General features: G+C 45.5%; 1 protein-coding gene across 3 annotated transcripts in view; it reads right to left on the bottom strand.

The window, feature by feature from the left end:
• Window positions 1-2212: 2212 nt before the first annotated feature.
• Window positions 2213-15992, bottom strand: part of KPNA6 (karyopherin subunit alpha 6) — a 66581-nt gene continuing 52801 nt past the window's right edge. For 2 of the 3 annotated variants that reach the window (XM_007092406.3, XM_007092405.3), the window contains exons 5-14: window positions 15869-15963; window positions 14761-14892; window positions 13489-13577; window positions 12499-12598; window positions 12018-12181; window positions 11753-11831; window positions 9757-9882; window positions 9337-9464; window positions 8124-8302; window positions 2213-7514 (exon numbers count right to left, since the gene is read on the bottom strand). In XM_007092406.3, the coding sequence (XP_007092468.1) occupies window positions 7327-7514; window positions 8124-8302; window positions 9337-9464; window positions 9757-9882; window positions 11753-11831; window positions 12018-12181; window positions 12499-12598; window positions 13489-13577; window positions 14761-14892; window positions 15869-15963 (1280 nt within the window). In that variant the 3' untranslated portion in view covers window positions 2213-7326. Of the gene's footprint in view, window positions 7515-8123; window positions 8303-9336; window positions 9465-9756; window positions 9883-11752; window positions 11832-12013; window positions 12182-12498; window positions 12599-13488; window positions 13578-14760; window positions 14893-15868; window positions 15964-15992 lie in introns of those variants that run through there. The other variant, XM_042996290.1, reaches the window with a different exon arrangement.

Raw genomic sequence — 15992 nt, 5'->3', positions numbered from 1 at the left:
TTCTGTATTCAAATGAAAACTCTTCATAACTATAGCCGTTCTTTGAGAGCTTACCGTGTGCTTTCCCGTCTACTAGCTTAATCCTCGTAACTACTTATCAAGAACAGTAGTATGTGTTCTTCCCATTTGCATCTGAGGACAGTAAGATAAAAGATAACTTTGTCACATCGTTAATGAGTGGCTCAGGCAGGGATTCAAAAGCAGGAAGTCTGGCACCAGTACCCATTTTAACTACAGTTCAGTACCCTGATTCGTACCCAGGAGAAATAACCACGGCACACTTTCCCTGAGGATGAGTCAAGGTAATTTGTGAAATTATTTCCATCTCTTCTCCATTACTAGCCCTAGTTCTTCTTTGGAAGGGTCTGAGGGGCCTCTGCAAGCAGTTTGGCCACAGCAGATTCCTGAGCCTTTTCTTTGGCCCACCCTCTACAGACAAAATCCCAGTTGCACTGGGCTAAAGGGGGGGGGGGGGGGGGGGGAGAACCCAAACTTTCTCCAAACGTGAGATCAGTTCTTTTTTCAGCTGCCTATAGACAAGAGAAAAACAGCCAACAACCCACGTGCCTGGAATTTAATGCCTAAATGGTTTGACTTTTGTTTCCAGCCAATTCTGTCCATGCCCTCTGCCTTTTTTGCTTCCAGTATACTCTTAATCTTTCCAGGATTTCCCAGTTTTTGCAGGTGCTGTTCCAGCTTTCAAAATGCCCTTCTGGCAAAAACAGTATTTTTAGGCCCAGCACAAAGGCCACTTCAGAGCCTTCCTAGTGCTCTGCAGTCTGTCACAGCTCCTCGGTCTGGATAGAGCTCTGTAACAGCATAGTAATGGGATGTTGAAATTATTTGCTTACGAGTCAATGAACATTGTAAGAACTATTGGTTAAATTCTAGTCCTACAGCCTAGCATCAGTCTGGGGCAGTGAGGTTGAGAATGAAGTTGTGCAAATCGCGCATTGTTTTGGGGCTCTTCAAGATGTTCAGTATTTTCCTCAGTTAGACTGCAGGGCAATGCTCTCCCCCATCCCTTAGTCTGCTGTTTACCAGGTAACACTGAGAGTCAGTGTGGCTGAAGGTGGAACTCAAGCCAGAAGGGTTTGGAATCCAGGTCTCTGAGAACCAAGTCCCTGATTATTTCCAGACAAACATGTTGGAAATCTCTTGAGGAGGTAACATACAAATCAGGCCTCGATGGATTCCCATGGGAAGAGGGTGTTCTAGGCAGAGATAAAGTTATCATAAGAACAACATATGCACGGGGTGACGGGTGGAATAACGTAGCCGGAAGGATCAACAGTGGCCTACAGAGGCCAGCTGGGTAATGAGTAGGCAGGCAAGGAATAAGAAAATTTAAGAAACATGGGTTGAAAGTTATTTTCTCCTTTGCGGTAAAAGAAAATAGCAGTATTAATACCTGCCAGTCAGTCAAGGAGACTGGAATGGTGGAGATTGTGGTAAAATAGAGCTCTTGCAGATTGTTTTCAAGCAGAAACTCAGACCTAGTAGTGCCAGCTTATTTTTCAAGATAGATCTTTAAAAAAAAAAAAAAATGTTAGCAAGGGGGGCCCCTGGATGGCTCAGTCGGTTAAGCATCTCTTTGATCTTGGCTCAGGTCATAATCTCACGGTTCATGGGATTGAGCCCCGCGTCGGGCTCTGTGCTGACAGTGTGGAGCCTGCTTGGGATTCTTTCCCTCCCTCTCCCTCAAAATAAACATTAAACCAAAATCCTCCTTTTGGGTTGAATCAGCTTTTTGGCTGTTTGTTTGTAATCTCTGTCCTGGAATTGATCTAAATGTGAGTAGGGCTCAAAGGGCTAGGAGTGGGGCTGATAAAATGTCAAAATCCTATAAACTCTAGAAAATGCAAACTAAAGTATTGTGACAGAACACACAGCAGTGGTTGCTGGGGGTTGGGTGGGGAGGAATTCCACAGGAGCTTGTGGAGAATTCTGGAAGTGATGGGATATGTTCAGTGTCTTGATTGTGATGGTTTCATGGGTGCATATGTCAAAACTTATCAAGTTGTACATTTTAAATATGTACCATTTACTGTATGCCAATTATATCTCAATAAAGCGGATTTAAAAAAATTCTTTGTAGCAGGAGTAAGCTGCTGCAATCCTAATTCCATTGTTAGGCCCTAAGTTTAAACACCCTTTCCTCATTCACTTCCCAAAACTCTAGTTTAGGATCATTCCAAAGAAGACAATTTAGAACTTTGCAACAGGTTTTTATTTTTGCTTTATATCTAGTACAGTGTTTGAAACCTAAAGAAATACATTTTCTCTTCAAATTTGGATGTGTATATAAATATCATTTGTCTGGACTCAGCACACTCAATGCCACGGCTTCTTGGCCTATGTCTGCTCTGAAATCATCAAGCTTTGTCTGTCTACCCAGGGGCCCTGAGAACATGGAAAACAGCCAGAGTTTATAGTTTTTGGAAAACTAAAAGCAAATGAATTTGGAAAGAATAAACCAGTGAGGAAAAAGTTTTGATTCAGCTTCCTAGGGTCTTTAGCTGGGAACCCAAGCTGTTTTTGAAGGACATCCAGTCTGTCTTGGGTGGCTGGGACCTCATACCGCCTTCCCACCCCTCATGCTTCTTCAGTGGTTCAGTCAGACAGTTCCCACAGAAGCTGGCTGAAAGAGACAGTACCTAGCTCCAGGGCCTGAGAGTTCTTGTAGAGGTGGACTCATTAAAGACATCCTGAGTCGGAGGTTCCCAGCCAGTCTCTGGATCTGAGCTTTGACTTCCTTCACTGCCCCCAAGGCATGGCAGAGTTCTCTCTCCCCAAACCCAAGGGCTGAAAATCTAACCTACACAGGGGAGCAAGTCTGGCCGTTCAGGTATGTGCTAATGTGAACATCAGCAGTCAGGCTGGCCCAGAAGTAGCACAGTAGGCCCAGACCCACTGGAGACCTCTGTAACACACTACACAAACCTTTTCCTGGATGCTCTGGGCCCAACCCAAAAGTTAATGCTGACTCCCACACCTAGTTTTGGTTCTACACATACCCCAGGCCTGATGCAAAATGCCATCTCAGAGGAAAAATAACAGCTTTAATTCACAGACTTGATTGGTATGGACTTCAAATTCTTCCCTTATCGTGGTCTTAGTGTGGGGGTGGGGCTAGGGGGTAGACAGTGGGATGACTGAATCATTTATGAAGGCCTTGGCCAAAGAGCAGCTAGTGTCTACCACATGGATCCCCGCAGGGCCAAATTGTCAGCTTGCTGGCTTAACAAAAGAATTCAAAAGTTAAAACAGAAAAAATACTGGACAAGATTGGTCTACAATGTGAAATCCTAAACGGCTGTGGAAGAAACCTACTCTGAGCAAATTCTCAAGTCTCACGCACTCGCTTCTAGGATAGTCCTACCTGGGAGATGTTGCTGCTGGTTATGAACACTTCCTATGGTTCAGCACACTGAGCCTTGCACCCTTCCCTCTTCCAGGGAGGCACACACAGTCCTGAGGCCTCCAGCCAGCCTGTTCTCCTTACAGCTCCCTGCCTTCAACTCAAACTCCAGAATCTGAGCTCACAAGATGAATCTACTGAGGAGTCAGAGATGATGGATACCAAGCTGAATGAGTCTCAGGGAGGAGATGTGGCCAGAACAAATGAGCTGAGGCCTCCAAAGGACACTGTGGGAAGAGGAGTAAGTACTGTTAGGTGTTCATCTCCTTCCCTTCTAGTCTGCTAGAATGGGTAACTCTAGGATGTAGAGGAAAGGCAGGTAGTAGACATGAGAAAATGGAAATCCAGCAGTTCATTCTGCTAAGACGGTTTTCATTTTAAACTGGTGTGGCTTGAGAGAAATAGAGTGTGCCTGAGAGCCTTCTTCTGCTCTTCCTTGACCAAGTACAGTAGCAGCTATAATCTGTGCAGTTTAGCTCCAAAAAACAGGGCTCCGGGAAAGTGGCTTCCAGGGCAAAGAGTAGGAGTAGGTCTAAGGGTTCTAGGTAAGGGGTGGGGGGGGGGGGAGCGGACAGCAAGGGTTCCTGAAAGCTGAGGTCATCAATGCCTGCTCCTCCGAAGGGTCATTTGTACACAGTGCCCCAAGTAACTAGGCTGGCCAGCTGAAAGTGGAACCCATGTGGTTCTACCGGAAGGCTGTAGCCAACACCAAGGTGAGGCAGTTAGTCACTGGGGATAGCTCAGAACTGAAGGCAGGTTTCTGAGACTAGAGACTTTATTAGTACTAGAGAAGATGTAGGGGGTTGGATAACCAGAGGGGCTGGCAATAAAGAAAAGCTGGCACTGTTCCAAACAGTACTAGAACACTTGAGCTAAGAAGGCGGCTCCTTGTCCTCTAATCCACACCTAGATACCTCCACCTCCACCAGAGATCTTAAAATGGATAGACCAGCCATGTGCCAACATAGGGAGATTCTAAAAACAGGTCTTTTCAGGCTATTCCCTACGACAGGCTGGGGAGCCCCTACATCCCTACAACATCCATTCAGAAATCCACCAAAAAGTGGCCTTCGACTTCACCAAGGCCAGGGTCTAGAGTCCAAGTGGGGGCTGCCCACAAAGAGTGGCTGTCAAGGCTGGGCCACAGAAATAATGTTTTGCTTCCCAAGAGGGCCAAAGGAGAGGAGGAGATAGAGAAGGTGGTATTACTGCCCCTGTGGGCTGGAAGAATCTTACCTGCTGGCTGAAAGGGTAGGTTAGAGGGAAATAATGGGAAAATATGGTCTGAGGAAGACACCAACAAAGGAAAGCTCCTAGAGGCCACTTTATCTGATGAGAAATCTGTCCTCATGTTGTGCCCTGGGAGACTTCACCTTTGAAGTCCTTGGAGAAAACTGGCTTTAAGCAGCAGCCAGAAGATCAAAAGAGAATCTTCCATCTGGTACAGGTCCCAGATCTGAAGTGTAAGATTTTAGAGGCGCAGTTGGGAAAAGCAGGATGTGTATGTCTCACAAGAAAAATCTGGCCCCAATGTCAGGGACTCAACTATTGCTTGAGATGTATAAAATAGGTCCTACTAAAGTGCTTTGCCCTTTGGATAAGGATGGGGGGCGCGCGCGGGGGGCGGGTGGCTTTTCTTTGAACTGTAGGAGAATAGTTTCATGATGGAGTCAGCTGGCTAAGTGACAAGGGTCCTGCCCCTTGCCTACTTGTGGGTTGGTAGTTGTCATTCTTAAGCTGAAGAATAGCATCTGACTCACTAAAGTGTAACAGCATTGGTGTGACTTTTTAGTGACAACCACAAGCCCCAAACCACCTTCCTTAGAAAATGGTTCTGGAGTTGGATCTCAACACTAGAAGGAGAGGGCAAATTCAAGACCAATGGCCGACAGTGAGCACCTAAACTTTAGATCTGTAAGCAGAGGGGTATAGGTTTAACCTGAGCCGGGGGGGGGATATGTGGGAACGGGAGCAAGAGTGGCACAGTCTCTGGGGAAGGGGAACTACAGCTCGGTGCAGGGACCCGACTGTGCCCACAGCTCCGCAGCTGGTCTACACTTAGCCAGCAGCTTTCTCCATCCTTTTCCCCAACAACTGGGCTCTACTATCCTGTAATCCACCAAAGCGCAGGCAAGCCACTGAAGCATCACTCTAGCTTTCCTCAAAGAGAAAAGGCATTAGGATTATAACTGTCACCAGGAAGGGCAAGACCCAAACCAGGTCCAAGAATTCCCAAACAGGAAAGATACCAGTGACTCTCACAAAAGTCCGGAGGCTGCTAAGTTCTGTGATAACTGGAGAAGCAGCCATGTGTGATAACTTATGTGGACAGGGCCTTTGAGACTGAATCTGAGAAGGCAGACTGCTTTTTGGGTTTCCTAATATAAGCAGGACGCTTAGCAGTAAGGACTAGAGTGGTAGACTTCACTGGGCCCTGGGGCCATCCTTGCTCCCTTCAGGTACTGGGACAATCAGACCAGGCTGACCTGCTATGGAAAGGTTCCAGCGCTAAGGGTTGGTCCCAGGTTGGTGGCCCAGAACCTAAGCAGAGAGGAAAAGGACCAAGCTCAGGCTCCCTGAGCAAAGGAGCTTCCCCATCTCTTTTTGGTCTTCCTCACAGTATCCTACTTCTAGAAATTACAGACAGTTCTTCCTCTTGAGACCAATTAAGATTGACCTACCTAATATATAGAATATAAAAAAATACAGAACTTTTTGACATTCTCTCCTTTGGAAGTAAAATATACATGATCCAACTATGGAAGAGGAAGAGGAAGAGGAAGAGGAAGAGGAAGAGGAAGAGGAAGAGGAAGAGGAAGAGGAAGAGGAAGAAGAAAGGCCAAAGGCAGGGATCCCTGGCTATCCCAATACATGACGCTCTCACTCCAGCCTCCTCTGCAACTTATGGGTCACCAGAGCAAGGACTTTCTCCTCAGGAGAGAGGAAGGCCCACAGCCCCCTGTCTCGTGCTTAGGAGAAAATACAGCTACCTCAGAGGTTCATTCAACTCCGAGGGGAATTTTTCAAGTAAACAAATGAAGTTGGGTCGCACCATAGGAAGGTGGGTAGGAAACATGGGATCAGTAGCGACACATGGGAAGCCCCATCTGAAGGCCTGTGCTCCTCCCCTCCCCTCCCACTGGTGTACTTGCCCCTGGAGAGGGAAGGAGATCTCCCAAACTAAAGAGGTCTGGAAAGGGGTTAGAGGGAAGAAGGGGCCTTTGTCTCATGGTGACCTCCCCCTCAGCCTCTAGTCCCAGACCATGCTGGCAGCTGGGATTCCTAAAACCAGGAACTCATGGCTCTTGGAAAGAGCAATCTTAATACAAGAAAAATGTGCAAAAGAAAAAAAAAATTAAATAACTCAATCCAAGCATACAAGATTAATATTCTGTCAGAGCAAGAACACTTTGTTTTGGATTTCTCCCCTCCCCTCCCACCCCCCACCTCTGGAACATTCCATCTGCTCAAGTACCCAAGATAAGAGTTACACAGATCAGGGCAGAGAACTGGGAAGGATGAAGGAAGATAAAAGGGAAGGAAGTCACCACTAAAGAAAAAATAAAATTAAAAAAAGGTGCAAAATTGATTACCTCAGTCCTCCTTTGTCTACCCCTGGGGCTCCTGGGTTAAAGACATATGTGCAGCCAAAATATAGTGTAAGGAAGAAAACCCAACACGTCCCCTTCTTGTCACAAAACCCAAATGTGAGCCTCAGATGGTTCTGTCTGTCCAGAGGGTGCTCCCTCCAGGGAAGGGGGCGGAGCAGGTCAAGAGCACAGTTTCCAGGGCAGCAGAGGTGTATGGTGGCTGATGATGGGGGGGCTGGTTTCCCGCCCACCAGAGGGCTGCTTTTCCGCTGGTTGGTGGTGCTTCCCATCCCCTCCCCTCCCCGGAGGCAGACATTATAGCTGGAAGCCCTCCATGGGGGCCTCAGGCTGCTGGAAGATGAACTGCTGTTGTGTCTCATCCACCTGGGGGGCCAGGCTGCTGTCATCATCTTCTACACCAAAGTAGTGCTCAATGAGGTCGAAGGCCTTCTGGTAGATCTCCTGGTTCTCATGGCTCTGGAGAAACTCAATTTTATCCAAGCCTATGGTGGCAAAAAGGAAGGAGGGACAAGAGTGAACTGTGATTGCTTTTCCACGGGGCCATGAAATATTTATCCGTTTTTCCTTCCTTGTGGTATGTTAATGTTTACCAAGTAATATGATCAGATCTCTCTTTGACCTGAAAGAAGAGAATTAAGACCTTTTCCTAAAACTACATAACCCCAAAGGAAAAAACCCAAAATGTCAGCTATAAGCCAGAAGTTCTAGTCCTGATTCTGCTTTTAACTACCTGTGTGGCCTGGGTAAATCATTAGTCTCTCTAAAGTCGTAAGATGAGCACTCTTACTGGGACTTGCTAGACACTCAGCTGGAAGCATACCTTCCAGTGCCTGATTCTCTCATCAATTCTAGAGCTTTATTTTTGCATCTGTGCCATACCTCCTTACTAGACAGACCCTATCAAAAAACAGAACTGATCTACTGCTCCTCAGAGGGAGAAGGATATGATGGGATAGAACTTTGCATTCAATGATGACCCCCCAAATCCCACAGCCTCACATGTATACTACTTTGGGGGCTCACAGTCCCTGGGTCATGACCTAGAACTTCTCTACTGAAGGCAGAGGTGAGGCTGGGGAGAGGGCACATACCATAGGCTTCCTCGATGAGGCCACAGTAGGGGTTGACCCCTGAGCCACTGCGCTTGCCCTCTTGCTCTCCAAGCCGAAGGATGTTCTCCAGCCCATTGAGGGCCACCTGCACAATCTTCGAATCCATCACAGTCAGCAAGTCACACAGGGGTTTGATGCAGCCCAGTGAGACCAGGTACCTAAAGGCAGAGACCGGGCAAGTTCTAAATTAACAAAGCGCAAGGGAGGTGCTAGGCAGGTGCTGTGGGGCCTGTGGGTCTCCCTCACACATCAGGTCTCTGAGCAACCCCCTCTTGCTGAGCCTTCACAACCACCTATCCTTTATCTCAGTCTCTCCATCCTCCCAATGCTCCAAGTCTAGTTCATTTCCATGGGGAAGGCTGTCATAGATTCCTCTCATCTCTAATGTCCCCTTAGTGTAATGTTACCACTCTGAACACATTGCTTCCCTGCTTAAAATTTTCAGTCCAAACTCTATAGGCATGACAAAACAGACCCTCTACAATCAGGTTCCTACCCATCATCTCCCATCACCTCCCATCATTCTCTTCCAAGGACCCTACCTTCCAAATGTGTAAACATCTCCAAGTTTCTGATTCTTGTGCCTTTACTTATGCTTTTCCTGTCCCAAAGGGCTTTTGCAACCCTGTGTCCTTCAAAGCTTAACCAACGGCTATCCCCTTTCTCCTAAGGCTTTAAATATGTTGAATCTATTCCTACTTCTCTTCCTGGGCCACAATCTGAGGACAAAACACTTGTCCAGTTCCCATCACCCCTACTCATGTTGATAACGGAAACCAGAATCAAAGAATGCACACATATACAGTGGCTTTCTGTTTGTTTCTCCCAAGTGTCACCCCCAAAAGTGATTTCCCAAAGAAGCTGTTGTGAATGAGCCACAGTTTGGTTCTCTTTCATTTATATGGATAATTGGGAATTACATGGATTTAAATTTCTCTGGAGAAAGAAGTAGAGGAGAAATGGATGTCTGTGTTATAGGTCTCTATTCTCTAGGAAGGAAAAGAAGTTCATGCTTTAGAGCAATCTATTCCAAATTTCAGTACCAATCTAGCATCTTACCAGTTAAACCAGCTGCTGGTTTAGATCTAGGGCATATCTATTCCAGAAAAGGCAGTTTAGCAGTCACTGCAGACCATGAACCAAGAAGGACAGTATACATACCACTCAAGACAATGAAAAATGAATGTGATACCTGATCTGCTCAGGGGTTCCTCCTGATGTGGCATTGGTGATGGCCCAGGCTGCCTCTTTCCTTGTACGGAACTCTGCTTTCTGAAGGATTTCGATCAACACAGGGAAGATATTTGCATCTATGACAGCCTGAGAGAAGATGGGGAGCATGGTAGAGAGAAAGTCACTTCAAAAAGAGTAAGCAAATCTAGCCTACAAAATCAGTTATGATTCAGACATCTTCCTCTTCCTGGGAATCCTCTGTTCTCCCCGTAGAGAAGCTACAGAGGAACCTGGCTTCTTAGAAAGAATCTTTAATAGCACATATTGGCTCCAATTTCTAAAGGGAAACAAATTCTTTCTTCTGGAAGCAAATAACCCACAACTGCTCAAGTTCCCATGCCTTCCCATCTGCTCCTGCCCTCCCCTCCACTGCTTGTACCTGTATTTGAGCCCTGTTGCCAGCAGTGATATTTGAAATGGTCCAGCAAGCTTCCTTCCGGATTGACTCCTTGGGGCTGCTCAGCAAGTGGAGGAGGCAAGGGAGGGCTGAACAGTTAAGAATGACCTAGAACACCAAAAGCACAGGCAATAAAAGAAAAACTAGGTAAACTGGACTTAATCAAAATTAAAAACTTTTGTGCATCAAAAGATACCATCAACAGAGTGAACAGGTAAGTCACAGAATAGGAGAAAATATATGCAAATCATATCTGATAAGGATTAATATCCATAATGTATAAAGAACTCTTAACAACTAAACACAAAAAAACTGAAGAACCCAATTAAAAAATGGTCAAAGGGCTTGAACAGACATTTCTCTAAAGAAATACAGGGGCGCCTGGGTGGCTCAGTCGGTTAAGCGTCCGACTTCACTCAGGTCACGATCTCACAGTCCGTGAGTTCGAGCCCCGCGTCGGGCTCTGGGCTGATGGCTCAGAGCCTGGAGCCTGCTTCCGATTCTGTGTCTCCCTCTCTCTCTGCCCCTCCCCCGTTCATGCTCTGTCTCTCTCTGTCTCAAAAATAAATAAACGTTAAAAAAAAAAAAAAAAAGTCTTTAAAAAAGAAATACAGATGGCCAATAAGCATATGAAAAGATACCAAACATCGCTAATCATTAGGGAAATGCAAATCAAAACTGCAATAAGATACCATTTCACACTTATCAAGATGGCTGTTATAAAAAAACCCAGACAATACAAGTGTTGGTAAGGTTGTGGAGAAATTGGAACCTAGTATATAGCTATTGGAGGTATAAAATGGTACAGCTAGTGTGCAAAATGGTATGGTGGTCCCTCAAAATCTTAAACATAAAATTAGCATATGATCCCGTAATGCCACTTCTGGGTATGTACCTAGAAGAACTGAAAGCAGGGACTCAGATACTTTTGTACACATTGTTCAACATAGCATTATTCATAATAGCCAAAAGGTAAAAACGACCCAGGAATCTATCAACAGACAAATGGATAAACAAAATGGGATATATGCATACAATGGACTGCTTACTATTCAGCCTTAAAAAGGAATGAAGGCATGACACATGCTACATACGGATGAACCTGGAAGACATTATGCTAAGTGAAATAAGTAGACACAAAAGGACAACTATATATAGTTCCATTTATATAAGGTACCTAGAGCAATTGACTCCTAAGAGACAAAAAGTGTTATGATGGTTACCAGGGGCTGAGGAGGGGGGGGGGGGGGGGATGGGGAGTTATTATTAAATGGGTACAGAAAACCAGTTTGGAATGATGGAAAGTTGTGGGGATGGATGGTGTTGACAGATAACAAGGTGAATGGACTTTCTGCCACTAAACTGTACACTTAATGGTAAAAGCAGTACAATTTATGTTATGAATGTTCGCACATACATGCACACGCTCGCGCACGTGCACACATACACACACACAAGAATGACCTAGGTAGTGAGTGTGGGTTTGAGTGAGATCACTCAAGAATTTGTCAAGAATCCTACCAAATTATGCCAACTCAAGACTTAAACAATACTCTGATCTCTAGCCTTTGAACAAAGGACTGTTCCTACTGTGCCCTCACTGGAAGTATTATTAACATGAGATGGGATTCTAAAGGTATAGGAAGTAGGGATAAGGTTCTGCAGCTTTTAGTGTCTCATGGGAACCAGGACTCCAAAACTTGAGAATTACCCTATAACGTCTCAGGTAGTAAGGCAGTTTATTCCACTCAGTTTTCCTTCAAAAGCTCCCCGTGGAAGATGATTTGCTTCCAACTTGTAGAAGAAATGAAGGCAACTAAGTTGCCCACAATCATACAGGAAGTGTCAAAATTGGAATTTTTTACTCAAGCCCATACTTTCTCTCCTTACCACACTGCCCACTCTACCCACCCCCCCACCCCCACCCCCCCAACATCAGGGAAGGATTTTGTCTATAAACAGCTCTCTTCCTCCTTACCTGGGTTTGGATGTCATCTCCAGTGACGATGTTACCAACTGCTCTCAGGGCAGGAGAGGCCACTTTGTAATCATTGTGCCTACAGAGAAGGGAGAACTGATCAGTAGAGGGCCAGCACACAGTTACCAGCCTGCTGACCACCAAGGCTGGCAGCACTCTCATGGCTCTAGATCTTTGCAGAGAGCAGCAGAATGCTTATTGCAGTTCTTTAGTTAGAGCCTGGGAGAAACTTAGGGAATCTGTACTTTCTAATCAGACCACTCACATTAGAAGCTCTACCAATCTTCGGCAGACTCCAGAGTCTATGACCGCCTGGATCTTTTCATTGGGGCCATCGGACAGATAAGAAAGGGCCCAGCAAGCATCTGCCAGCAAGTCTGAGTCACTGCTGAAGAGTAGGCGAGACAGCACAGGCAAACAAGGGGAGACCTGTTGGAAGCAGAGTGAGAGAGACTCATGGAGGGACAGGGCTACGTCAGCTCTACCACTAACCCTAACATTGCTGTCCCTTCCTCTACAAGTAATTCTAAGCCCTAGAGATTTCTCCTACATTATACCATCAGAACTACCTTTTTGACTTTGCTGTCCAAGATACATGAGATCACCTACTTCACTGACAATTGCCTCTTCTAGTTTCCCAGGGACTGAGACTCTAAGGGGTAACCCAAAGACTTGAAAACTCCCATATCAAAATTCCTACATATGAAGGAAACTGCTTTCACTCAGGGACTGGTAAGCTCTCTTACCTTTGCAAACTCGGGGGGTGGGTTCTTTCCTCGGCAGAGGTTTGACAGGGCCCATACTGCATTCCGTGTCATTGTCAGTCTTGTGGACTTCGTAAGGAGTCTAAGGAAACAGCAAAGTCTTAAGACAGATCCTGAGCAATGATGCCCTTGGCACAGGGCTGTCACCTATGAACCCCAGGAGCAAGTCCAATCAGACCCTTAAGATTTTTGCAGCCTCACCTTGTCTTCCAACCCAGAGACCTAAGTTAACTGTGCTTGTCTGGACCAGGAGGCCTGACCTACATCTTCACAGAGAATTAGGACCAGCTGTGGCTAGTTAAGACCACAACTAATAAGGACAAAGGGCTGGAATTTGAGTAGGTCTGAAAACCTTTTAAGGTAGGACATACTGTGCCTCTAACCGTGGCCACGAGATCTAAACAAGGAATACTTTTATTTCTCCTTGGAAATAAAAGCTAAAGGTCTGTGAAGGGCCCAAGAAAGAGTTATGGTGGTAGTCTACGGGGCTGTGGTCTCGGAAGAACAGTTTATCTATCTGTTTTGGTTTAGATGAAGTTCTATTTGAGGGTATGGGAGGGACGGACGGGAGAAGGACTCCTATGCTCCTTCATGGGGTCTTTGATCTGTGCTTTACAACAGAGCTCTCCAATGTACCTATGCATAAAATGATAAATCAATGCATTCTTTAGAGAAGGTTGGATTTTTCCAGATGGGCTAGTCTTGCCTCTCTCTTCTGGCTCAATGATGAGGTAGGTATGACCAACACTAGAATCTATAGTGCCATACAGTCAGGAAACAGAAGACTGTACTCAGCAAAGACCAGTGGCACAATCTTCTTACTCTCAAAAGATACCGATCTTTTACCTTGGCAATGAGCATACTTTTAGTGTTTTTGCATTTACTTAACATCTTAATGTAAGCTGCCCCGAAAAGATCTGCCATGTGTCTGCCTTATAGATGCCCCAGCTGCAGATGATCATAATTACTCACGTTAACAAAGGATTAAGGATGGAACAGTTCAAGACGTAATCTCGGCAAACGGAGCTGTCTCCAGCTATGTTTCCCAGTGCCCAGACTGCCTGAAAAGGGGACGGTGGAACTGTCACTCACAGACTCTAGTGGCTCCTGTCAATATTTTACACCAGAGTGAGTACCCATCAGTAACTAGGACAAAAACCGTATCAACGTCCAAGACATCCTGAACAGGATCAGGTACCCTCCTTGTTGACATCCTTATTGAGCACTTGTTCTATGACGGCCTTTCCTCTGGGAGTTCTTGGCTTAGTGGGAAAGATAGGCTGACATCTTACTGCAGCCTAAGAAGCCAAACCAAGACCTCCCTATGCCCACTCTCCAGAAAAAGAGAAAGCGATTGGAAAGTTGCATTTTGGCAGCCTGATAGGATCTACTCCATATGTAGTAACGAAGGAAAAAATCTTGGTACCACTTTCCATTTTCTATCCAATCAATAAAGTCCAGTGAAGAAATGCAAGTTGTGTCTTTATCTCTACGATGCATAGGTAGTGAGAAATGGGTACTGTGGTGTCTTTTTTCCAATACTACCTACCTCTGATGCCAAATGTTATGTTTTTTCCCCTACACCAGCAATCAATTCTCCCACACCATTTTTGTGTCCAACAATCCAATTCATTTCTGACATTAAGCTTAGAGTTAGCGCAGACCCCACAGGTTAAGGGCTCGGGCCCACAATACTACCCCCACTTTAAACACTAGTCGCAATTCCTGGGTGTCATAATACTACTAACCAACTGGTTATAAATGCAAAAGTTCCCATAATCCCCTCCTCAGTTTCAGCAGTTCACTAGAATGATTCACAGAACTCAGGAAAACACTTTACTTTCATTTACTAGCTTACTGTAATGGACACAGCTCAGAAAGAGCTAAATGGAAGAGATGCATAGGGCAAGGTATGGGGTGAGAGGTCAGGGTGGTGCAGAACTTCTGTGCCCTCTGCAGGGCACCACATCAATGTGTTCACCAACCCAGAAGCTCTCTGGGGAGGTGGGGTGGAGGGATGGAAGAGTTGGGGGTTCTGATGACAACCCCCTCATCTTGACGCTATCTAGGAACCCCACCCAGTCATCTCATTGGGTGTGTTCCATTATAAATAACAAAAGACACTCCTATCACTCAGAAAATTCCAAGGTGTTTAGGAATTTTTAGGAACCGGGGACAAAGACCAAATGTATTTGTTATTATGATACATGTACTATCAAGAATTAAGCCAAACTTGAGCATTACCTGTTCCTGTACATCCTCAAAGTCTGAGTTAAGCAGCTCTATAAAAATGGGGACGGCCCCTGCTTCAATGACAATCTTGGTCTGCTGAGAGGTTCCAGAGGCAATGTTCGTTAGAGCCCAGGCAGCTTCAAACTGGAAGTGAGATTAAGCCATGACTGAGAGGTCATTCCAGACAGAGCAGCCATGCCTACCAGCTGGTTGAGAGCAGTAGGCCTCTTGCCCCTGACTAAAACACTAAAACTTGAGCCTTTTCCTCTTCTCCTTTAAATGACAAAACACAGTATGGGCAGTGATGTGACACAATGGGAAGAATGGACCTGGGCTTCAGTGGTCCCAAGTCTAGCTCTGCACTACCATAGCACCCAAGTCCTTTGGCAAGTTGCTTTATTCCCTGAACTTCATTCACATTCTTCGTTTCTGAAACCAGTATTAGAGTGACACGTGTGACTCAAAGTCCCTTTCAGCTGAGTTTCCGGTTAAGTTTTAATGCATTGACTCATCACTCATTTTTGAAAAGAGAGACGCAGAGGAGCTAAATGATTTGCTTCAGGTCACACAGGTAATTAGAGGTACGAGATCACTGGGGTGTCTGGGTGGCTCACTCGGTTAAGCGTCCGGACTTCGCCTTAGGTCATGATCTCGTAGTCTGTGAGTTCGAACTCCACGTCAGGCTCTGACAGCTCAGAGACTGGAACCTACTTCAGATTCTGTGTCTCCCTCTCTCTCTGACCACCCCCTGCTTGCACTCTCTCTGTCTCTCAAAAGATGAATAAATGTTAAAAAAAAAAAAAAAAAGTAGATATATATTTTAAGTAAACTAACAACGCTGAGATCAAGAGTCGCATGCTCTACCGACTGAGCCTGCCAGGCACCCCAGAACCTTTGATTTATAACTGAATAATCAGCCTGTCCTATTCTGGTGTCCTTCGAGATTGTTTTAGAGAAGAGGTTTTGGCTCTCTTATCTGAGGCCAAGACCTCTGAAGCATCTCTTAAATAGTTCCTCATATTACTTGTCTATTTCCTGAGAGATGCGTCTATAGAAACACTCAACTACAATTTCTTGGAAAAGGGGCTTTCATCTGGTACCCCTCTACACCAGTCCTCACCTGTAATGTACAATTCTCATTCCTCTTCAGAAACTCTACAAACCGATCCACCACTCCTGGAGTGTTGATAACTTCATCTATTGGAGGACTAGGCTCTGGAAGAGGGGAGAAAGGAAAGAGAGGA

This window comes from Panthera tigris, chromosome C1, assembly GCF_018350195.1.
Source record: "Panthera tigris isolate Pti1 chromosome C1, P.tigris_Pti1_mat1.1, whole genome shotgun sequence".
NCBI lineage: Eukaryota > Metazoa > Chordata > Mammalia > Carnivora > Felidae > Panthera > Panthera tigris.
Note: the sequence above shows the minus strand (reverse complement) of the source record. Positions and strands in the feature narration are given on the sequence as shown.